The sequence below is a fragment of the Micropterus dolomieu genome, linkage group LG22, assembly GCF_021292245.1.
Source record: "Micropterus dolomieu isolate WLL.071019.BEF.003 ecotype Adirondacks linkage group LG22, ASM2129224v1, whole genome shotgun sequence".
Classification (NCBI taxonomy): domain Eukaryota; kingdom Metazoa; phylum Chordata; class Actinopteri; order Centrarchiformes; family Centrarchidae; genus Micropterus; species Micropterus dolomieu.
Genome location: NC_060171.1, coordinates 8,423,808 through 8,448,605, shown reverse-complemented (window position 1 = coordinate 8,448,605; position 24,798 = coordinate 8,423,808). Strand labels below are relative to the sequence as shown.

The window sequence follows — 24,798 nt, the reverse complement described above, 5'->3', positions numbered from 1 at the left end:
AGATGATATTTAAAGTTTAATCTTTTAAAGATATTTAACCTGGCAATGCAATTAAAGATGCATTCATAATTAATTGCAGAACTTAAACAGGTGCCCATATGTCTATTGCGACAAGTTTTCTTTCTGTAATCATTCCTCCTCTTCATTCTGGCCATTCCCAAATTAATGTCTATGCAAGTGATGGGGGACAAAATCCATTGTCCTCATTCTGTGTAAAAATACATTTTAAAGTGGAATTTGTGTGGAATTTGGAAGTTCACTAGGAAGGGATCATTTAATGGCCATTATGAATGATGAATGATTACAGCGAGCAAAACCTGTCTCAAAGTTCACATGGATATCTCACTATTGTTTTAAGACAGACTTCAAATATTGTGAACATATAACTTACAGTACCAGTCTTGAAAATATGCAAAAAGTATTTCTATTTTGATTCAGAGCTACAAACTGTTTACACACAAAAAAACTTGTAAGTTCGACATGTGTTCGATGTGTTGCTGCACTCTCATGAGCTTTGACCCCAAATAAGGTGTTTTCAGTGAAGTTCACCCATGCTTGTTGTCAGTATATGTCATGAATTTAACTAGCTGTCTATGTAGAAAGATGAAGTCACTATTTGTAATCCTGCCAAGTTCAGCGATAGAAATTGTTTATTTACATTCAGATGTAAAAGTCCCTAGCTTTCTGTTGAGCTGTTTGGTAGGATGGTAATGCTTTACATAAACTATGCATGATTACATGTTTTGTGTGAAACAGGGGTTGACTCTTTTTCTGAGCAAAACCAAACATCCTGTTGTTCTCATTACTGTTTGTATTTGACATAAAGACCCTCTGATGCCAATGTTTCAACTTTCCCTGTATGTGATTAGCAGGTTAACCAGTGTTGTGGAATTATCAAGGTTTTATGGGTTCCTCAGTATTTATAAAGTGTGATTTTGTTTTGTTTTTTTCACTCACCGGAGGTTTTTTGACCCATCATTTCCTATTCCATTTCAGAAATTAATTCTACTGTGATTGGATTACGCCGAGCAGGGTCTTTTCAAATCTCTCGAGTCTCTGTTGTAATGCACCACTTTTTTGGGGTTCCTGGCGTGTAAATATTTTACCTAGTCGAAGCTTCTTTTGTCTTACTCCACTCTCCATTCAATCACAACCCTTCTTGCTGCCCAAGAACGTGCTCTGGTGTTCAAGTCGCCATTTAAGTCTTTTTATGCTGGCTTAGCATGCCTTTCATCTTGTCTAAAGAGAGAGCATAGCTGCTCTTTGGCTTGTTGAGGCGTAATAATAGCTCTTCTTGGCAGTGTTGTTTTTTATGGATCAAAAAGTGATCCATAAAAAAGTTGTCCAGATAGTGATAGGGTCTGGAGGCACTTAAGTTTTTGGCCCCTGACTGAAAACACCTAAAGTATTACAACACTTCGCACAGCAAGACTACCAAACATAAGAACACTAGGAGCTTAAACACAGCACCCATGTTTGTGCACTAAATACAAAGTGGGTGTTGTTATAAACCCTTAACAATTTATTAATAACAACAGCATGCAGCTCCCTGGCATGTCCCTAAATCCCTAAATTACAGTAGCATAGTGGCTAGCAGATTGTTAGGATTGATTTGTCCCCAAAGAGATTAGACCTAGTTGGGTCATTTCAACAGAATGGTGCTATACTAGTTTGTATCCTGACTGAAAGCCACACAGATAATAAACAAAATATTGATTAATGGATCTTGGTTAGTTCTATAATTTGATTAGATGAGGTGATTGATAACACTCTGGTGTGTAATGTTATGCTAAATATGAAGGTAGACCCAGCTGGTGGCTAGCTTAGCTTTGAATCTAGGCTAGAAACAAGGGAGACAACTATCCTGTCTCTCTCCAAAGATTTAAAATGTAAATATATTGAATTCATCATCTAAAATTGCGTTTCTGCTGATAAATGACTAAAACGATTGTGAAACTAGATTTCTATAGTGGCCTGATCTAAATTATATCTTATTATCTCATTTGATTTAAAACGCTATCCATTAATTAATAGTTCACCACAGAATTTCTGAGCCGCCTATCCATGCTTCCTTGTGGTTTCTAGATCTTTTTGTTCTCTCAGTCAGTCCCTGTGCAGTAGTTCATTAGACCATTAGACCTCTTCTCTCCCCACTTCACACATTTAATATGACACTGATCCAGTTCCAGAGACAAGAAAGGGAGCATTAACGTTGTATTTGTCTTGTTGCTCTGAGCAAAGCTACTGTAGTTGGCAGGTGATCTGGGTTTGATATAGTGATGTCGGCAGGTTTATATCATATGCTACCCACGATAGCTGTTAAAGAAATAACCAGTAACGGTGGACTTGCTGCAGAATTACTTTGTGCCATGCTGATGAAGAAAAAGAGCAGGTTGCATACTCTCTGGTTGCATAAGTGTTCCCTCTGTATTCATTTAACACTTCTGGGTCACCATCACAACACTACCGCCACTGTGAAATAAAAATGGTTGGGGGGAGAGTTACAGCACTGAGGCTGTGAGTAAGAATGATAAAACACATTCAGTGGGCTTAAACAGTATTTGCTCCTGTTCCAGATTAAGAAATCCATCTGTTTTTGATCAGGAAGAAACTGATCTATGTTCTGTATGTGTGTGTGTGTGTGTGTGTGTATAGGCGGGCACGGTGAGGGACTCCATGGCCAAGTCGCTGTACAGCGCGCTGTTTGACTGGATTGTGTTCAGGACCAACCATGCTCTGCTAAACAACAGGGACCTGGAGGACAATTCAAAGGTAGGAATGAAAACACTCTCAAAGACGTCTCATTTGTTCACATACAGAATCACACCTACATTTTCTGTACATAGATATTTCCTTGCACTCAAACTAAACTTTTTTTCTCTCTCTAAACTTTATGAAACCAGTAACATAAACAACATATTGGCATCTTGTTAACTGCTTAAAAGAAGTTAATAGTTCAAGAAAACACAGAAATAAATACACACTTAATAGTATAAAAATATTAATATACTGTATATCAAAACAATAGAATTTATAGTAAATTCTAAGTAAATAAAATAAATAGCAATACATTTTTAATTAATCATGAAGAAATTAAAGTAAGCAACAGGTCTTGAACATCAAGTGTGAACTTTCTAGGTTTTGAAGTTGTTATGTTGACAGTTTTTCTATTTCAGTATTGCCCTTTCACTGTAAGAAAGCACCTTTAACCACATGTTAAAGTCAGTTTATACTAGTTCAATGAATCATCTAGCTGAAATGCACTACCACCACGTGGAAAACGTAACTGAGGTTATAGATTAGATGGTTTGTTTGCTTTGTTAAATACAATATATCTGAATCCTTTTTTGTTTATTTGTTTGAGTAGTCACATTGTGACTATTCAAGTAATTGCACTTCATGCTAACTAGCCCAAGCTAACTGTTTATTGCACACACACCAACCAGAGTATTCCAATTGCCTTTGCTACTTTTGAATCAGCCAGTTGAAACTGTAGGCAGAATATCCTTAGATAGTAAACTTCGTGTTTCTCTATTCATGTTTAATATGTTTTCAAGAAATGTACGGAAAATATTTATTTAGTTTTAGTTTTAGCATAAGTCAGCATATCTGTCAAGTAGTCTATAAATGTCTCATTGAAAGTGTTCTGTCTCACAATATCACAGTAAATACAGAAGCAAGCAGGCAAAGGTCCAGTAAATTAATCACAAGGCCCCTGAGCCAGTTGGAGGCTCTTTACTATTATTATTATTATTATTATTATTATTATTATTATTATTACTAAGCTGAAACACACACTCACAACTTCACTTTGAGTAAGAGGACAGGAAAAACATTACATGGGCGTACTGTATAGGCTTTTTTGATGGCACACATTAGGAGGAAAATCCCACCTGTAAATGATGATACTAATAAGGGCTGCACATCATTTAGCTTTAATAGTTTCAGGGCTGTGTGGTGGTGTATGCTGGCTCATTGATGAGGCTAAGTGATACCCTTAAATGGAACAGAGCCACCGTTAAGTGTAAAATAACACATGTGTCTACTGTGAAAAAGGCCTGTTATACTGATGGAGGAGAAATATTTATCTCCTAAATCAACATAGAGCCTGCATCTATCGTCCCTCTGTCCTGTTCATGTCTTCCCTATGGTCTTTTTGTCTTCCCTCCCATTTGTTTGACTCATGATGGGGAGCATGAGTTGCTTCTATCTGCCTGTCTTTCTGTCAGTCAAGACTTGATTCTCTGCTTTCTGGCGTCCGGACTTCCTCGACTCCCAGAGGCAGGGAGTGGTGTTATATTTGTGTGCGTGTTGTTGGAGTGGCAGCTGGCAAGTCAGACCCTGTGGGGTCATCTAAAGGATTAGGAAACATATCATTGTGTGTGTGTGTGTGTGTGTGTGTGTTAGTTCGTTTGTGTGCCAAGAACATTTGGGCAGATGGCATCAAGTTTCCTTCAGCTCAGTTTACCCCCTATGGTCTTCTGCTGTCCCAGTACTGTGTTTGTTTGTGTGTGTGTGTGTGTGTGTGTGTGTGCGCGCGCATGTGAGCGTGCATGTTTCCTTTGGCACTGACATCATCTCTGTGTGCATGTGTTTACCCTCCCTCCGTGCTGTCGGGGGGTCGATGAGGTTGCACTTTCTGTCAAGGTCATTGTTCTTATGTACAGATAACAATTTATATATTCAGCGTGTGCTCATGTATGTTTTCACACTAGATTAAAAAAAAACAGCCCTTTGGAGAGAAATAAAACACTGCTGGATAAAATTAAATTAAATTGGAAACAGCTTTTACAGTCCATTTCATAAATGAAGGCCCTCTTTGAGTGAACGCCTGCTTCAGATGGTGCATATTAACGATATATGATGACATGAATCTTACTGACACCCAGAGGGCAACTGGGTCGCTGTAGCCATAAAGAATGGCATATAAAAAGGAACACAATAAAAAGATATCTATATTTTTACTGATGTTTACACTGTTGTTAGAGGATATTTTTCCATGTCTTTTTACAATCCCATAAATGTGTAAAATATGGAAAGACAATAAGCTGTTTGCTTTTTCACCAGATTCTGTCCATCGGAGTCCTGGACATCTTTGGTTTTGAGGATTATGAGAACAACAGCTTTGAGCAGTTCTGCATCAACTTCGCCAACGAGCGGCTCCAGCACTACTTCAACCAACACATCTTCAAATTAGAACAGGTTGAGTGTTTAAAATCTCTTCTACTTTCCTCTGCTCTCCGTGCCAGTTCTACCATTTTTATTTCATCCAGACAATGACTATAGTGTAGCTGCTGATAACACGTCATTGCATTTTGTGTTTTACTGCCACTGTGACGATATTAACTACACAAAAACATTCATACACGATCTGCTGCGGTGTGTCTTGGTATCCTGTGACGTCACTGCACTGGCACTGCTGTCACATTATTGTGGCTGTTACACATTTGTCAAAAATGCCATTATGCTTTTGATTGATTCAGCTGATGCAGTGAAGAATGGGCCCTCCTGAATGATTTTGCAGTTTTCCATCATATGTCAAACTGGTGAAAAGAGATGGCTTCCTCTTCAGCTCTGAACGCATTACAATAAGGTTAAATCTGATGCGCAGCATTTTCTTCTGCCCACTATTCTAAACACACTTTCAATGATGCTGAAGACAGGAATTAGCCTTTTACAGACAATTATAGAACTGTGAAAACAGTATTGGATAACACAAATTCAATAATAGGGATTGATTACAGATAAGAAAAAGATGAGGTACCATAAATGAGTTTGACCAAAATGATTAAAAAAAATAAATTAGTACATTTGCCATCATGACAGGAAGAAGTATCACTTAAAAGAATAGTTTAATATTTAATAAATATTCTTATTTGCTTTCTTGCAGAGTTAGATCTCTTAGTCACTGGTTGACTGTAAACTGCTCAGCAGGGTATACATGTATTTCTATTTCTAGTAGGTTGTTTCTTATGTAGTCCTTTTTAATTGTAATTCATACTCTAGTGTACTCACTAGCCTATTTGAATCTGCTCCCTTTCCCTTCAGTTCTCAATTTTCCACACATGGACACACACTCCACCTCTGCTGCAAATACAGCGACGTCCTGCCTCTTTCAGTTTCTCTCTTACCGTATGTGTCGGCTCTGTTGACATTCTCCATCAGCAGTGGGCTATGTTTTATGAAGTCGCCGAAAAGACACAGAAATAGCAATTCCATTTTCAGCTGCAGGTGTGCCACATGTGGAGGAGGGTTGTTAGGTAGGTAGGTTGATTTATTTTGTGACAATATAACAGGTTATATAGTGAAATTGAGTTTGTGACTCCCTTCTGTTACATAGCAGACAATATACATCAAACAAAAACGTACGTTAAACTGCTATGCAAATCTGCCAGTAGCGATTACCACTGCAACATAATGTTCAACTGACACCACTGCTGGGTTTTTTCTGCTACCTGAAATATTATTATTTTCATCAGATTTTCCTCTAATCCTGCCTTTTCCCCCCTGTGAATTACTTGACAATTTTACCCAATCATGCCTCTAAAAATTATGAGATAGAACAAAAATCACTCTTTGATTGAACTGGTCACAATCAATAGATATATGCAAGTAAACATTATAGTTTTGAAGGGGTAAACCGCTAGTAAGGTTGGAAAACACTGCTCTAGACTACTAGCGTTAACTGCAACAACTGGCAATGAGTGTAACAGTCAAAGCTTACTTCTTTACCAGTCAAATAAAACAACAAATTTGCTTTGTAAAAAAGAAAAATCAGCACTAAGGAGCAAAGAACAAAATAAGGTTGTGCTGCTTGTTTCTGTTGCATTATCTTGTATTCTGTTGTCTGCTATACTGCTGTATCTGCAAATGAACTTAGTTTATGAGATTAAGTTTTTTTGCTTTCAGTGCCAGAATGTGATCATGGAAAATGATCTGAGACAGCTTTTCAATGAAAATTTGAAACGTGGCTCTATCACTGCTATGTATTTTGTGATTAAGGGCTCAAAATTACTTCTCTTTGTGCCCACTGTGTCCATCAACCTGCCTTATTTACTTGCATTTTAATTACATTTAACATATATGCTTTCTGACAATCACTACCTGTCTTACAAACCCTCAACAATACTCTGATATCTTAATTCTGAGGGGCCAACCCTATAAATCTAACAAGATAAAGTTTTAATATAAGTTGTAGTTTTACCTTATATCCTAAGCAAACATATGCAAGCAACCCATCTTTGCAAGTTGAATATTCCCTTGTATGATTGCTTTTGTGCTAGACAGCCACATCCCACCCGACATTACAGTACAAGCAGCTGTAATTATGTTGCTTGGTTAAGTTAGCATGCACATTCATTAAAGTAAAAAGGTCAGCGGAAAAGTGCTAAATGACCAGAATAGGCTGACAGGCTGGGTTAGAGTGCAGGAGTCGAGCGTCGCTGACAGCTACATGCTGCTAACACCAGCAACACTTTTTAGATTGTTTAGATTATTGTACATTTTTCCTGACTGGGTTTGGTTTGTTTGTTATTGTTTACTTTTTATGCCTCTGTATGACCTCACTCTGCCTTTCTTTTTTATTTCTTTTCTCATGTAATTTCATCATTGTTTCTCCTCGCTATAACTGCTGTGCTGATCAGTGAGACGTCAGCTCCGCTCTGTCTCTCTCTTCCACTCAAAATGACTATTACTTAACCACTAATCCCTGACCAGCTATATTATATATTCATTATGCTCATTTATTCATATACCAACTGCCAAAACACTTAATATTCTGTGCGCATGTTTTATGTTTTTCCCAATCATTTTCATAGAACAAGCAAGAGAGCAGTGAGAGGAAAAGAGAGATTTTGTTAATGAGTCCAAATCAGTTGGACTGATTCACAGTAGCTGTCAGCTCTTGTCTCTCTCATACTGAACCATGATTGGTCGTGGCAACGTAGCAGGCGGGCCCATCGCTGAAGGCTAAATTAGAAGAGGAATAGAGTGTAAAAAAAGAGCAGTGTTTCAGTGAACGAGTGCAGTAGCGGTCCCTTCACCCTGAATGAAGATCACAGACTGCTGATGCACTAATGGTTCGGTTATCTGTTTCTGACAGTTATCCCTCAGGCCCTACACACATACATACACACACACACACACACACACACACACACACACACACACACAGAATAGGATGTAACATGTACTAACAGGTTGTGTTACTCTAAATGAATTGACAGAAAAGCGCTCTGGGGCTTTCCTTTTTTTTTTCTGAATTCTCCGCTGCTAAAGCTAATGGTCATACAAGGACAAGTTGAAGTAACTGCCATCAAAGCTAGATAATAAAACTATACATTAAATAGAATACTATAAAAATAATAGGAAGAGGAGAAGGAGACAATTCAGCTAAGCGTCATTTTCTGTATCTGTGTCATGTGGGTTTCATCACTCACCAAAGTAAATATTGTACCCTTTTTTGACCACAACCACTTGGGAGATAGGAAGTGGATACCATTTCATACCACTGCCGCAACTGGTAATGCATTATCTATTATTATAGAGCATCTTTGTACTAATTAGCAAATGTTAGCATGCTAACACGCTAAACTAAGATAGTCATCATCATGAAAAACCTTATACCTTTATAAACATTATTATTATTTATTGTGAGCATGATAGCATGCTGATGTTAACATTTAGCTGAAAACAGTGCTGTGTCTAATTACAGCCTCCCAGAGCTGCTAGCATGGCTGTAGACTCATGTTAAATAATATACATTTTTCTTTATTAACTGGTAAGATATTTGTCAAAATGGCAAATATCTGTTTTATAGGAAAAATAAAACATTAGCTCAGAGAATAATATATAAAAAGTGTTTTTGTTAACAATAGCTTTCTACTTTTAAATTCTATTTTTAAAGTCATTTTGTGCTCCTCAATGACTATCTCTGCTTTGATTGAACGTTTCACTTGAAGGTTTTTGTTCCCATGTTATGTTCAACTAATAAGTGTCAAAGTGCTGCTGAGACACACACCCTCACAGGATGGTGCCCAACATTGTTTTAGAGAGAGTTCACGTTTATTATCCTTTAATCACTGGGGTCCTACAAACCTTTGGCTCTCTGCCTCTCTTGAGTTTATTTGACAGGACAACAGTTGAGGTGGTGCTGAGCTCAGGGCCCCTCTGAGGCAGGTTGGTATACATTTCTAATCGAGGGTTGCCAGATCTCTACTGATTTGTGTTTGTTTTAATAAAGTTGTGCAGTTCACGCCGCGGGCCCCCTCTACCCTCAGTTTGACGTCATGAGGAGAGAAAGCACACCTCATCTGTTGCATTGTATTGAGCCTTAAACTGCTGGCGCTCAGTTACCTTTAAAAGACATAGAAATGTTCCTGGCTTACAAAAACTCACCAAACTCAATCCAGATACTGAAAACTCTCTTTTAGTTAACTGAAGCAGAAATAAGAACATTGAAATGACTGAAATCCTCTGTGCAAACATTTGTTGTTAATTATATTCCCCACAGTTTCTGATTGAAGTGATAGTATCAGAGGTGGAAAGAGTACAAAAATATTCGACTTAAGTAAATGTATGAGTACTCTGATGAACTTTTACTTAAGTACAAGTAAAGTTACTGGTATAAAAATCTACAGAAATAAAAGTAAAAAGCTCATTTAAAAATTTTTGAATAAAAGTTACTTAGTTACTTTTTTAACCTCCTAAAATCACTTATTTATATTAATTTAATATCTTATACGTATGTGGTGGAACAGATTAGACTCTGGCAGCCGCACTGGACTGGGAAAACTGGAAAAGCTAGACTGTATATGAAATCATATCCCTATTTACATTCAAACAGGTGGTAATTATATGGGATATCATAGTATATAGTATAATAAATAACCAGTTACCAGCAAAGTTAGCAATATTGTCATGCACCGATGTCTTTTTGGCTATTTGGGGCAAAGGATCTTACCAAACTATGAAAACTTATTTTTAACCACCAATGGAAGTAGGTTATTATTTAACTGACCTCTACGTCAGGTGTCCTTAACTACATTTGTTCAAGTGCACGAATTTTTCTAAGCAGACACTGTGGGGGTCAGATTTCAAAAATAATTGCCATAGGCCTATTACTGTTTAATGTTATCAACTTTTACAAAATTAACGTATTTATCATATCAGTGTGAAGAGACTCCTAAAAACATGGTTTATGGCCTAAATCCATAATGATAAATCTACATAGGCTACTATATAGGCCTACTTAACTAGAAAATGCTCTCTCCGCAGCCAATGAGGCAGTTCACTGAGGAGTGATGGTTAAAATCTGTAATTGTAAATGTAACTCTGATTGGCATGATATATTAAACAACCGGTTTTGAAGCTGCATGAGACACCTGTAGTTACTGGTGGTAACAGCAAATGCCTTTTAATACCACAGAGCACAAGTCTGGGTCAGCTAAACAAACTATTGTTGGGCAGTTATTAATATTTTCCATTATTATGTGAGCAGTCATAATCTGACTTTATGCTGCCCACAACATAAGTCTGCGAACAGCGAAAGTGAAAGGAGTTGGTTAACTGGCTGAGAAGGTGGAGGTGTGCAGCCTGTTGCCTGCAGCTCTTTATCAAATAGCTCACTGTGTCTGCTGCTGACTGTTGCATTACTCCCTGCAATATTTCAAATTGGTCTGCTGTCAGAAAACTGTTGAAAATGATGGTTATCTTGTGTAGACACGTTGTAGCAGCAGTGGCTACACTCAAAGAGTGTGTATACACCATAACCCCTTAACACAAAACTATAAATCCAGCTTAAGGTGTCGAGCTAGGATGAGAAAATATATGCATATATATGTTGAAATTTTGACTAAACTTCAGCATCTGATGATTTGATAAAGACTTGTGAGAACAAGTGTGAACCACATCTTTCTCCGTGTCTGTCATTCTGACTTTGAAAGGTAATTTTGATTTTCCATCAGGGGGATTTTCCTCTTCTCCTTCCTCGAGGCTCCTTCCACCCCCCTTCGACCAATCAGTTGGTCTTAACAGTGGTGTGTGTTTACCGTCGGAACAGCCGCCAAAGCTAATAGGACCACACCAACTACAACCCTCAGTGAGATGGAGGAGGGTGTGTGTCTGTATGTGTCTGTGTGTGCAACTCTCGAGTCCAGTGTTTACACTCAACATGCCAATTGGTGCTTGATTTCTTTTCTCTATGAGGACGGTATATCAAAGTAAGAAAACACATGACAGCCACCGCCTTAGGCAAACATGGTATCGTGTTTAACTCGTGAGATGTCCTGACTCACTAAAGAAATAAAAAACATGTGGCCGGGTTTACCTTCATCTGATAGAAGGGGAGACTCCTGCTGCCTACTGTTATTGAGTTCTCTGTTAAAGTAAGTAACAGAAGTAAGTGCCAGGGGACTCTATAAAGGATGTTCTTCCCTTCTTAATAAGAACTGGAAGATTATAACTAAATGTGCTCTTTATTATATGAGTGGTAAAACTGATAAAGTTAATCTTTCATAGATTTGGAAGCTAAGTTTTGATGCAGATTTTCCACTCCAGTCCAGCTCATTACTTTGTAAAGTCATTTTTGTGAGTCATGCTGGTTGACAGAGTCCCAGGTGCGCTCTTTCTAGCTGGACCACAAAAAGCAAAACCCCACATACAGTGCAGGAGCATGTTTACTGAAAACACAAGCATGTCTTCTTTTTTGTCTGTGTCTATGTCAGTTTCTAGCCTTTTTCTTTTGCTCCAGCTTCAATGATTGCACCGCTGTTCCTCCTGTCTGCTCAATAAAAACACTCTGCTGTCATAACAAGGGAGAAGGGCGGTGAGGGAGGGAGAAATATAAAGAAAAAAGAAATAGAGAGATAGCAGGAGACATGGCGAATTGCACATAAACACCCTCACAGCCTCCTTCACCTCTACATCAGGGTTCACACAATTCAGGCTGCTTGAAAGCTGTGTTATCCTGCAGAGAACAGACTGTGTTGAGTAATAGACGGAGGGATGGCCACAAATCCTGACAAACCTCATCGACCACAACATAACTCCCTGCTTTCTTCAGCACAGCAGGAAGTTTTAGGGCTTTTATTGCTTGCTGATTGGTTTTGGGATAAGATTTTTAAATTTGTGTCAAATGAAAAGCTTCAAATGTTTCTTGAAAAAATGAAACAATTACTAGGTTATTAAAATAGTTTCACTTAACAATTTGTAATTGTCTTAGCAGTAGTTCAGACAGCAGCAGCTGGTGAAATCAGAGGTCATATAAAAATTTGAAGACTTGTGGAATGTGGAACTGGCATGTCTGGCACTTAATGATGAAACTCTGCTCGCAGTCACTCGGCCATTCATGGCGTTTGGTCGAAACATAACTGAACTACCATCTGTGCTTCATTTACTGAGTCACAGCTTTTTAGTCCTCTGTCTGCCGAGTTGAGCTGTTTATGTAAATGTTTGTATGTAATGAAATGTGTGTTTATCTCTTCATCTGTGTGGCTGAATCTAATTGTCTCTCTGAGTCAACACATGTGTTCACAAACTCTCTCACAGACACAACAAAGTTAGCCAGATTAACTGAATACGTCATTGGTAAGTGCTCGGCTCGATGAGATTTAAACAAAAGCACACGCATTCAACTTTTTTTTTATGGCTCCGTCTTCGTTCTCCTTGATCCTGTGCAACCCCTGAATGAAAACAAACATGCCACATGTTCTGAATGCCTCGTCAGTGATTCAGCAGCCTAAAAGGGCTGATGTGTCACATACGTAAATATCTAACGTAATATCTGATACTTATCTTTGAATACTTGACTGTTATCTCCATTTAGTAATTGGGCTCCAAGTGATTGTTAAAATATCTTAGATTTTTCCCTCATTACCATAATGCTAGTTCAAAAATACATGCACACTCTCATAAATTATTTTGCCAGTGGGTAAAAAAATATTGTTTTTTTGTCATTAAATGGACCAAAAAATATGTACAGTATATTTTGGGGGTAAACTTTGGGGTACGTTGCCATTAAGCAACACTGTACCATAATGGTAAAGAATTTAAAAAGAGAGTTATTATTCAACTGTAAGGTCCCTTTTCTTTGATGAACCTTAGAATACTTTTGTGTTCATCCTCAAAATGGAAGAACAATGTTTTTCAAATTTAAGCATGTGCTCTGCAGGGAGGATACCAAAGTGTCTGGTTAAAATATCCAGTGTAATGAAATTTGTATTACATTGTTATTACAAATTACATTATCAAATGTATAATTAATTAATTAATTCGTGTAGATCCATCTATCCATCCATCCATCTTCATCCGCTTATCTGGGGTCGGGTCGCGGGGGCAGCACCTCCAGCAGGGGACCCCAAACTTCTCTTTCCCGAGCCACATTAACCAGCTCTGACTGGGGGATCCCGTGGCATTCCCAGGCCAATGTGGAGATATAATCTCTCCACCTAGTTCTGGGTCTTCCCCGAGGCCTCCTCCCAGCTGGACGTGCCTGGAACACCTCCCTAGGGAGGCGTCCAGGAGGCATCCTTACCAGATGCCCAAACCACCTCAACTGGCTCCTTTCAACGCAAAGGAGCAGCGGCTCTACTCTGAGCTTCTCGAGGATGGCCGAGCTTCTCACCCTATTTCTAAGGTAGACACCAGCCACCCGCCTGAGGAAACCCATTTCGGCCGCTTGTACCCGTGATCTCGTTCTTTTGGTCATGACCCAGCCTTCATGACCATAGGTGAGGGTAGGAATGAAAATTGACTCAGCTCTCTTTTTGTCACAATGGTGCAGTAAAGCGAGTGCAATACCGCCCCTGCTGCTCCGATTCTCCGGCCAATCTCCTGCTCCAATCTTCCCTCACTCGTGAACAAGACCCGAGGTACTTGAACTCCTTCACTTGGGGTAAGGACTCACTCACTCCCTACCTGGAGTTGGCACTCCACCGGTTTCCTGCTGAGAACCATGGCCACAGATTTAGAGGTGCTAATCCTCATCCCAACCGCTTTACACTCTGCTGCGAACCTATCTAGTGAGAGCTGAAGGTCACGGACCGATGATGCCATCAAGACCACATCATCCACAAAAAGCAGTGACGAGATCCCAAGCCCACCAAACCGCAGCCCCTCCTGGCCACGACTACGCCTCGAAATCCTGTCCATGAATATCACAAACAGAATTGGTGACAAAGCGCAGCCCAGGCGAAGACCGTCCCTCACCTGGAAAGAGTCCGACTTCCCGCCGAGTACTCGGACACAGCTCTCGCTTTCGATGTACAGGGATTGGATAGCCCTGAGAAGGGCCCCCCTCACCCCATACTCCTGCAGCACCTCCCACAGTATCTCCCGGGGGACCCGGTCATACACCTTCTCCAGATCTACAAAGCACATGTAGACTGGATGGGCATACTCCCAAGCCCACTCCAGGATGTTCGAACATGGTGTTCGTTATAGACAATCCATGACTAGCCCACATGCGCGTTGAAATCTCTCAGCAGAGCTATGGAGTCCCCTACTGGAGCTCCATACATCCCCACACCCGCCTGGTGCCTCACACCTTGAGCAACTCCAGAGAAGAATAGGGTCCATCCCCTATCAAGGAGTAAGGTTCCAGAACCGAGACAGTGCGTGGAGGTCAGCCCCACCAAATCTAACTGGTAGCGCACCATCTCCCGCACAAGTTCCGGCTCCTTCCACCACAAAGAGGTGACGTTCCACTTCCCCAGAGCCAGCCTCTGCCGCCCGGGTCTGGTCCGTCGAGGCCCCCCCCCCATGTGGCAGCGCACCCGACCCCTGCGGATCTTCCGATGGATGGTGGGTCCAAAGGATGGAGAGGGGGGTGCCACGTTGCTTTTTCGGGCTGTGCCCAGCCGGGCTCCGTGGCAAACCCGGCTACTAGGCGCTCGCCGACGAGCCCTCCCTCTGGGCCTGGCTCCATACGGGGGCCCCACCGGGGCACGCAAACCTCTCCACCACGATAAGGTGATGGTTCCCGGAGAGGTAATTCATGTAGAATGAGAGAAAATTATGTTGACTGTTATGCTTTTAAGCAGTATATAAACCTAAATATACAACACCAAAAACTGACATGGAGGGTTTTCATAATGGTATGATGTAGCTTCAAAGAAACATTTGCATTTTCAGTTATTTCCATTATATAATTATCAAGTAAATTACGGTCAAAAATTGTGTTTTGAGGGCAGTTTAGTGCAGAAAGAAAATGGAGCTGAACCATGAGTCAAAGGCAGCAGTAAAAGGATTCATAATGGGCGCCAGAGAATCATGTGACAAATTTTAACACTGTTATTGGTTTCCTTAAGTTTCCTTAACTCTTTTAAAGTAATGCATCATATTTTGGGACGTATTGTGGGAGCGTACTAGGCCAAAAATGGGTAAGTTGCCCAGGGTACCAACATGCAAATGTAGAGACATAAATACATCACTACATCTGCAAATACATACAGTGTGCACGTACTAACAAAAACTGTGTCATATACACGTAAATCGTAGACATTGCTGGGTTTATTTTAGGGTTCATTGTGCACATTTCTGTGCACACTGGTTGTTTTGCTACTGCCTGAAGGCCAGGACGCTTGAAGAGAGCTAGTTTGGAAGAGGTGTCGTCTTACTTTCTCTCCTTTGCATACCTGGCCAATTGCTGTGTGACGTGGGTGTCAATATCAAGAACTGTCAGATACAGCCCCCACAATTATCATTATGGTTCCTATTTTACGTTTGTGTTTCTTGAATAGGGAATAGTACTCTTCAAAGTTTTAGAGACGCCAAATCAGTGCACACAAAAAGCATCTTAAACCCCACTTGTTTTCTTCTCCTTTTTCTTGAGTTTATAACTTTGTTTTGTGGTTTACACTTTATATCCTTGTGTTTGTACTTGCGGCTTTTTTTCTTCTGCAAAGTTTGTTGTAACGTCTGTTTTGAACAATGATATATAGAGTTTGCTGGCTTTTGTCTAGCGCCACCATCAATGATTGGAAATGTCAGCTTCTGGGCGGGTTATCATAAACCTGGTTAACATATCCATGGTGCCCAGAGATTTTTCCTCCAGAACCGCCATCAGCAAGAAATTCAGTGTAAAAGGGCATGAAATCTACTGAGCACATTCATGTTCCTCAGAGGAGCAATTTGTCAATGTTGCGCACAAGATATGACATAATCTAAAAAGCACTTTGCCATTAAATTTTCAGAACACACTCATGCTTCAAAGAGGGATAAACCAATTTGTTTATAATGCTTGCTTTTCATCTAACTACTGGCTTTAAGCAAAAGAACATTGCAGCATCTACGGGCTCCCAAATTTTTTTTTCAGTTAGGCTCACTGCCTCACTGGAGTTGACCCTGGAGTTGAAGTTTAAGTGTTGTACTTTTTCAGGGAAGCTTTGCTGAGTATGCATGTTCTTTTCCAACAGTCCAACAGTAAGACACACTGTGACCTGTGAAGCTACTGGAGCAGGGACTGTTAACATATGTGGCTCAAATGTACTTCAACAGTAGTTTTCCAGAGAGAGGTGAACGTTACCCTCGTACCTCCCCTTCCACTTTCCCCCCCAACTTTTCACCTGAGCTTGAAGTGGGATTGTTTGTCACTGGTTTCTCCCTTAGGGATATTAAGAGGACATGGGTCATACTTCAGTCATCATAGGCCCCTGGGGGCACATAGATATTATCATAGGACTGTGGTTTTACTGACAACCAGCAAGCAGCCAGGTGTTTTCTTAGCAGCGATTCATGTTTTTAATGCTGTGTAAGCATTACTTTGACTTTTTGGTTTTACTCCGTGGAGAGTATGCAAAAGTATAATAAATTCTGGCCCTTGTGAGCCACACTTTACTCCTTGTTATAACTGTCAGGGTGCCTTTTAGTCAAGTTGAGAGCAGGTTTGTCACCTGATAGTTGTTAAAAACTTCTTAACTTAGCTATCGTGACAATACCCTCAAGAAAGGAACCCCAGATTATTCCTGTTTCTGCTCAGCTACAACCAATACATGACAATTGTACTATTGCTGTGTTTGTGAACATCAGGATTTGTGTTTAGTCAGCCTTATTCAGGTACATATTAAAAATACACAATGTCTATGCAATGCACTTTTTTGTATAATAGCTTTGACAGAACTTCTTACTAATTTAGTATCTGCTCCCCTACAGGAGGAGTACAGGGCAGAGGGCATCACCTGGCACAACATTGACTACATCGACAACAGCGGCTGCATCAACCTCATTAGCAAGAAACCCACGGCACTGTTCCACCTGCTGGATGAGGAGTGCAAGTACGTCACCTGCTCAAAGATAGCTGATGCTCTAAGAAGTGGCAGTCAGCCAAATGTTTTTGTTGTTGATGCATATCCCTTTTTGTAAACGCTGAATTGACTAACTTTTGATAATGTGGCGTACTGTTAAATTCAGGGGTGTAGTAGAGCATAAAACCACCTAGAGGCAATTTAATAACCTGGTTACTTTAATTTCACTACAGGCAAACATTTACAAAATTGATTTAGAGATCTAATTTAATCATAATGTCAATCATGAGGAGGGGGACTCATTTGGAAAGAAGAAACAGTGTCAATGTCAGAGTCTGATCACGGCCATTGATGATACAAAAATTACAAATTTCAACGCGATGCAGACTCCTTTAGGGTAAAATGTATGTCTAGCTGGTGATTATCAAACTAAATGACCTGAAGTGCAGCTATGAGTTTGTTTTCACATCAGCACCTGATTGTGACTGATTTGGGCTTTTCTCCAGCTTGTAAAAAACTGCAAAGCGAAGGTACGATCTGATTGATCAATCCATCACCAGCTGTGCTGAATCAGACAGATCCTGATGCATCTCACCTTGTTAGTGAAGATCACATTTAAAACAGTCATCTCACTCATTAAATATGTGGCATTTGCAATGGGTTTTAGAGCCACTGCATGTTTTCCTGAAGCTTAATAAGCCGAACATTTTATAATTTCTTTAGCTTTAGGTATTTCAGTCATGATGGGGAACCTCTACTATAAAACACTGCTAGAAACCCTGAGAACTCTAAAAATATATCAGATTATTGGTGGTTGTTTGGCCTATTATGGGAACAAATTATTTTATTGGAAATCTTAACTAATGGCTGGGTTTCTATGGAATTTGCTGTCGATCTTCATTCTTCCTAGACAGTGCACTCCAGTGTTTTTATGACCCCCCTGATCTTTGCTTCAGGACAAAATTTCCACTATTTGAAATGATATATACACAAGTAACACCAAACACAAGGAAAAGGTCATTTTTTACAAAAATCTGATTTGTACGTGAGTATTGGTGGGTACCAATTGGAGAGCAGGATATTGTTTATGAAGGTTTAATTGTGATGTCGAAGAGGATTAAAAAGAATATCTTAAAATACACATCCTGTAGTTAGGATGTTTATTTATACAGCTCGGCTTTGCCTGTTTCCCCGTGAAAGGGTTCCAACGCCTTAGTTGACATATTTACAGTTTACATCCCTAGCTTGTCTGAATGTTGTGGAACGCAAAACATTTCTCATTGTAGCATGTTTAGTTGAAATCACCTTCTGATCATCCTGCATCAGCTCATCTTTCATGTAACTGGTGAATCGAAGAGACAAAGCAGGCCTTTTGCTCATTAGCTTGATTGATACCAACAGTGGGACTTACTAAAGCATCACGACGTGCTAATTCCTGCACCAGCATCTCTGGATCATGTCTGAGGTTTTCACTCCCTTCTCTGTTGTGAAATGCTCTCCTCCTGCAGGTCAGCACTCTGCCTCTGCATCTTCCTCCGCCATAAATAAAAGTCCAGCAGTCTCCCTCCCCCCTCGCATAAAAACACATCAGGCGGTACACACAGCCATATTTATGTATGTTAGTTGTCATCTTACTTGCCACTGTAACTGTTGTAACTGGTTCATCTGGATCTAATAACACATGGAGTGGACCAAATTGTGTGGAGATGTTTTTATGCATTACGTGTGTGTGCGTGGGTGCGTGCGTGCATGTGTGTGAGAGAAGATGTGGGACCACTTTTGGAGAATTAGGGTCAAAGGGGGGATCCCCAAAGAAAAAGATTTGGGGGCCAGGGTGTTTTAAGCTGCCAGGAAGGGGCTTCATGCTAAATGATTACACAAAAAGAAAGAAAGACGCTTACAGAGCTCATCATTCACAGTTAGTGGAGCTTGCGGGGCTTCAGGGCCTCTGGTGAAGTGGATTAGGTTACTGCAGGATCGGGGGCGAGTGTGGGGGTTCACTTCTACAGTAATGGCAAGCTTTAGGACCCCTGCAGAATTACTTCAGCGAGTGTGTTTCAGAGGCGTAGGGAGGAGAGGTTTAGATGACATGAAATATCCCTTTAGGTATGTTGATCCAGCCACCTGAGATTAGTAGTAAATGGGTAAAATGTCAATGAAGCAAAGGTGAAAACAACAAAGAACAATGTGCAAGTAGAGGTGCTTTAACTTTGGTTAAATATGAGAGATAACTTTAGGTTTGTGACAGAGTTTTAATCCCTGAGGGCTAAGGGAAGGGAATGATGCTGTACACTTTGCTTAAGTTTTGAGAAATGCATGGCATAGTCATCAGCTGCTTCAGTGGCACTGCTTTGAAGTCAAAAGTAGATAAAAATAAAAGTAATTAATCATTAGCTGGAATAGTTGGTTGTGTGTGCTACTGCATTTAGCTTCCACTTTTTACTGCAAATTGATGAAATGCCGTTTTGGAGAGGTTCCCAGAGAAAAGGTTTTCTATTAGTATATGCTTTTTTTAACAGACTTAAGTCAGAGTCTTAGATTTAAATTTTTAGTGTCCACATGATTTGTGTTTTGAACCTGCGCCTGATAAAATCACTGTTTCCTCCAGTTTTCCCCAGGCTTCCAATCAGACCTTGCTGGACAAGTTCAAACGTCAGCATGAAGCAAACAGCTACATCGAGTTCCCTGCTGTCATGGAGCCCGCATTCATCATCAGACACTACGCTGGTAAAGTCAAGTATGGAGTCAAGGTGAGACGCATGTTCTGGTGTGTCAATATATAGGCTTTGTATGTGTGAGAATGTACATAAGTTAACTTACAAATCAACTAATTGTGCTATCAGCAGTAAGGTGGTTAGTGGTCCGTTTACACCAAACAGGTTTTGAGGCGTTAGTCTTTTTTTTGATACAAGAACAATGCTATTACATTTAAATAACCAAATCAAAGCACCTAAAAATTTGTCTGTTTTCTTTAAGAACACCAGGTTGCAGTTTTTAAAATTTGTTATGACTGAAGATTAAATCTGAACCAATAATTTTAAAAGAAATCTGGGATCTATCAGGGACGTACGTGTACGAGTGACCAGCAGTCGCTCATACTACAAACAAACAATCTGGATTAATGCTCATTCAGATGGGTTTTTTTGTTCTTACACTAAGACTAAGAAGGCCAAAACTACAACTACAAGTCACTTGATTGGGGGGTGGGGGTGTTCTGATGGAGCAGTCAAGTGGGCAAATGTCCAAGCTGTATCCATTGATTTTATCTTTCTTTGGGTGACTGAATAAAGAACAACTTCCTCCGCGGCTAACTAGCATCTGCAATTTTGTGAAGAAAGACTAAAACATAGTCTAGCACTTCATCAATAACATTGTCTAACCTACCAATTAATTAATTTGGACTTTGCTAACAGCAAAGTCAATGGCTAATCACAACAAGTATTTAATTGTCTAACAATGAGGGAAAATACAATATAATATGGCCCCTTTAAACATAAGTGAAGCTGCTGTGGTGTGTCTTGTAAATCAGGATTAGATCTGGATTTAAAGTGTGAGCTATATTCCTAAAATGTAAATTTAACAAAACTCTTGTGTCTGTGTGTTTAAAGTCTAAAATTGAATCTCTGAACAGATGAAAGAAGCTTCTTCTCGCTTCACTTAAACCTTTATGAAACTCTGCAAATCTGCAGCAGACCTACTTGTTCTTCCTTCGACCCATTTTTTTTTAGGTAAATCAAATTCTCTGTTAGCTTCCCAGCTGTGTTTCAATAAGAAGCACATGGTCTGGAATGGAGCAAGCGTTTTGTTGTTAGACAGTATAATATAAATCTGCAACAGTTGGTTATTGTAGACGTGGAAAGGTATCCCATATCCACTGAGAGCCAAGGAGTTGTTTGGTGTGAACTGTGCAGCGAGAACCACAGTCGTGAAATGTGTCTGACGTTGGCTCGGTAGCGAACACACAGCTGACTCGCATCATATGTTGGGGTTTATAGTTCATGGCTCTGTTATTGTGGAAGCACAGCTTCAGTCGAAAATATTTAATTGCTTGCAGACAGATGAGGCAGAAGAAGATGTTAGTTAACTTGCTTTAGCAAGTGTTTCTCCACCTCATATTTAATGTAAAGAAGTGAAAGGTGTATAGAAAAGGATCTGCATATCTTTTTTGCATTCACTTCAAAAGTCCTACAAAAATCCTACAGCAATATCTATCTGACTATCAGAGAGATGTAAAATCTGCAAAATCTGATTTTATTTCTAAGCTGGTCGCCAACAACTGTCACAGGCCACAGGTTCTTTTTAACATGTGTAACACCATTACAAATCCCGCAACTCTGCTCCTATTACACCTACATTGGATCTCTGTGACTCTTCTTTGTGGGAAGATTTTTGCTCTTCGATCTTCTGTAACCACATCCTGTGACCACGATCCCTCTGCTCCCTCTATGTGCCTTGCGGTCCTAGATCAGTTTGAGCCCATATCAATCTCCTCCCTATCTGAGGTGGTCCATCATCTGCGGCACACAAATTGTCCCTCAGACAGCATTCCCTCTCGTTTGATTAGAGAAGTCTTTGATACCGTTGGACCATGTATTTTGTCATTGATAAATACCTGTCTTGTCTCTGGTTATGTTCCGTCCGCCTTTAAACACGCTGTTGTACAGCCCATGCTAAAAAAGGAAAATCTCGACCCCTCTGTTCTCTCTAACTTCAGGCCCATCTCTAAACTGTCTTTCTTGTCTAAAGTCCTAGAGAAAGTAGTTTTTACACAGCTGCAAACATTTTTAATTAATAATAATGATGAAAAGTTCCAGTCTGGCTTCAAACCCCGTCACAGCAGTGAAACGGCACTTTTAAGAGTTTTTAATGACTTGATTTTAACTGTTGACTCAGGAGTCTCTGCCGTCCTAGTGCTCTTAGATTTCACTGCTGCCTTTGACACTGTTGTCCACTCAATCCTCTTGTCACGTTTGGAAAATTGTGTGGGAATCAAAGGTACTGCACTTAGGTGACAGACTTCTCTGTCCACCTCGGTGATTATTCCTCTGAGACAGCCCCATTTACCTGCGGTGTCCCTCAAGGTTCTGTCTTAGGCCCCATCTTATTTTCTTTGTATATGCTGCCCCTGGCCTCCATTTTTGAGATGTATGAGGTCTCTTTCTACTGTTTCGCAGACGATATTCTAATTTATTTGCCCCTGAATGTAAAAGCAAAGGGCTCACTGCAGCCCCTGCTTGACTGTAGGAAGGACATCAAAACGTGGATGAACCTAAATTTCCTCAACCTAAACGGAGACAAGACAGAGATCATAGTGTTTGGACATCCTGAACTGCTTGATGTAGATTCTCTCGGCCCTTTAACTTCAAACAGCTGCTCAACTGCGAGGAGTCTTGGTGTTGTATTGGATAGTGCATTTAAATTTGATAACCAGATATCCGCCACTGTTAGATCCTGCTTTTTCCAGTTGAGAACTATAGCCAAGGTAAAGACCATCTCCCTCCTAAAGATTTGGAGAGGGTGATAAATGCCTTCATAATTTCCCGCCTTGACTATTGCAACTCTTTATATGTGGGCTTAGACAAGTCATCTATTCAGCGCCTGCAGTTAGTCCAAAATGCTGCCAACTGGCTCTCCACTGTTTAACAGACAAGAAAAAACCCTGTCCAGTACATGTTTTTCTCAATTCATTTTCTGCTTGTGTTTGTGACTTTTCTTCATCTTGATCGTGATGACACACAAAAGCTACTTTTGATGAGAAAATATCTATGAGAGGATAAAGAAACTGACCGCCTGAGTTTAAAATTGTCTGTGTATAATGATACAAACACAGTCCCAGTAACTGGATGCACACGTGTCTTTCCTTCATTCAGGACTTCAGGGAGAAGAACACTGACCACATGCGTCCCGACATTGTGGCCTTGCTCAAGAGCAGCAAGAACGGCTTCATTTGCAGCCTGATGGGAATCGACCCCGTGGCGACCTTCCGCTGGGCCGTGCTGCGAGCCTACTTCAGAGCCCTGGTGGCTTTCAGGGAGGCCGGACGCAGACACACCCACAAAAAAACTGGTGAGGGTCCTACGTGAACACCTCTGTGCACCATACAGGATTTAGCAACATCAGAAATGCGATCTGATGACAGTTGGTTGCTTGCTTAGTTACTGTCAGTCAGATCTATTTAAAATACACCACCCAGTCCTGATGAAGCAGCTAAGCTTCAATAAACTTATAATAAATTATATGTAAAGATGTTGTAAGTGGGTCAATGACACAATTTTGGTCATCAGTACGTTTTTAAATGTAATTTACAAAGCAAAAAAGCCCAACATGTGTTCTCTGTGCCTTCTCAAATGTGAGGATCAGATTATTTTCTCAGTTTTATATAATTTTACGTGTAATATCATTGGGGTTTTGACTACTAATCACACAAAACAAGCAATTTGAGGCATTTGCAATGGTCACTAGTTTTTGACATTTTACAGACGAAACAGTCAGTTGATCAAAAATATTATCCAAAGGAATATTCCATAATGAAAGTATACATCAGTACATCAGTTGCAGCCTTAATTATAATATGTTACATGATAAAAATTACACAAGAACTACACATATCTTATTTTTCCTCCTGCTTTGCATAAACAGGAAAAAATCCAAAGTAGATTTTTACCTCCAAAAGCTGCAACAGGCAACAATAATTGTTTGCTTCAGATAATGTTTCTGCATAATGATCTTAACTTCTCAAGACTCACAAACACATTTATATTTAACTGTCATTCATTACCGTAAAGAAAGCTTGGCCGAGAACAACAGGGTATGTTTGGGGAGGTGAGGAGTTTATACTTGTCAACCGCGACTTATCTCAGAGGAGTTTGTGTCTTTGTTCTTTTCCCTCTAATGCTCATCTGCCTCGTCATCCTTTTGTTTTCTTCTCCTGTTTGTCTGTCTGTCTGTCTTTCTCCTGTTTCACCATCTCACCCTACTTTCCTTTTAATCTTCTCTATTATTTTTTTTTTTTGTTTAACGTATTAAGTCTGTTTTTCTCTGTGTTTAAGGGAATGATGCTGCAGTTCCCTGTGCTGTTGTCAAAACTGTCGACAGCTTCAGTTTCCTTCACCACCCGGTTCACCAGAGGAGCCTCGAGATCCTTCAAAGATGCAAAGATGAGAAATACAGTAAGTAACTCCAAATATCAAAGACCCTTCGCCATATCAGTAAAGATAATCGGTTTTTTTTTTGTTTGTTTTTTACTAATTTTCAACAAAAATAAATATCCAAATTATTTTTAAAAAAGGGGGTTTAAACTGCCTTTCATTACGATATTTATATTCTCATGTATCATGAAGTTCTTTTTCTAACACTAAACATGGTACTCCTGAGGACAAGGCACCTCGTGATATATTTCTGCGAATATTCAGTGAAAAAATTGAAAAGTAATTAAAAAACAAATAGTGGAAATGAAGAATTGTTGTGCTGCAAACTGATGTCCACAGATTTTGCAGTATTTCTTTATTTTGTCATTATTTTTTGACACTCAACCCTCAACTCATTTTAGCAGCATTTG

The 24,798-nt window shown here is 39.9% G+C and overlaps 1 protein-coding gene across 3 annotated transcripts in view; it reads left to right on the top strand.

Moving 5' to 3' along the window:
• Positions 1–24,798, top strand: part of LOC123961384 (unconventional myosin-IXAa-like) — a 153,894-nt gene that overhangs the window by 97,867 nt on the left and 31,229 nt on the right. For all 3 annotated transcript variants that reach the window (XM_046036730.1, XM_046036728.1, XM_046036729.1), the window contains exons 10-15: positions 2,656–2,772; positions 5,068–5,202; positions 17,149–17,270; positions 19,849–19,990; positions 23,111–23,306; positions 24,290–24,409. In XM_046036730.1, coding sequence (XP_045892686.1) covers positions 2,656–2,772; positions 5,068–5,202; positions 17,149–17,270; positions 19,849–19,990; positions 23,111–23,306; positions 24,290–24,409 — 832 coding nt within the window. The remainder of the gene's footprint in view (positions 1–2,655; positions 2,773–5,067; positions 5,203–17,148; positions 17,271–19,848; positions 19,991–23,110; positions 23,307–24,289; positions 24,410–24,798) is intronic.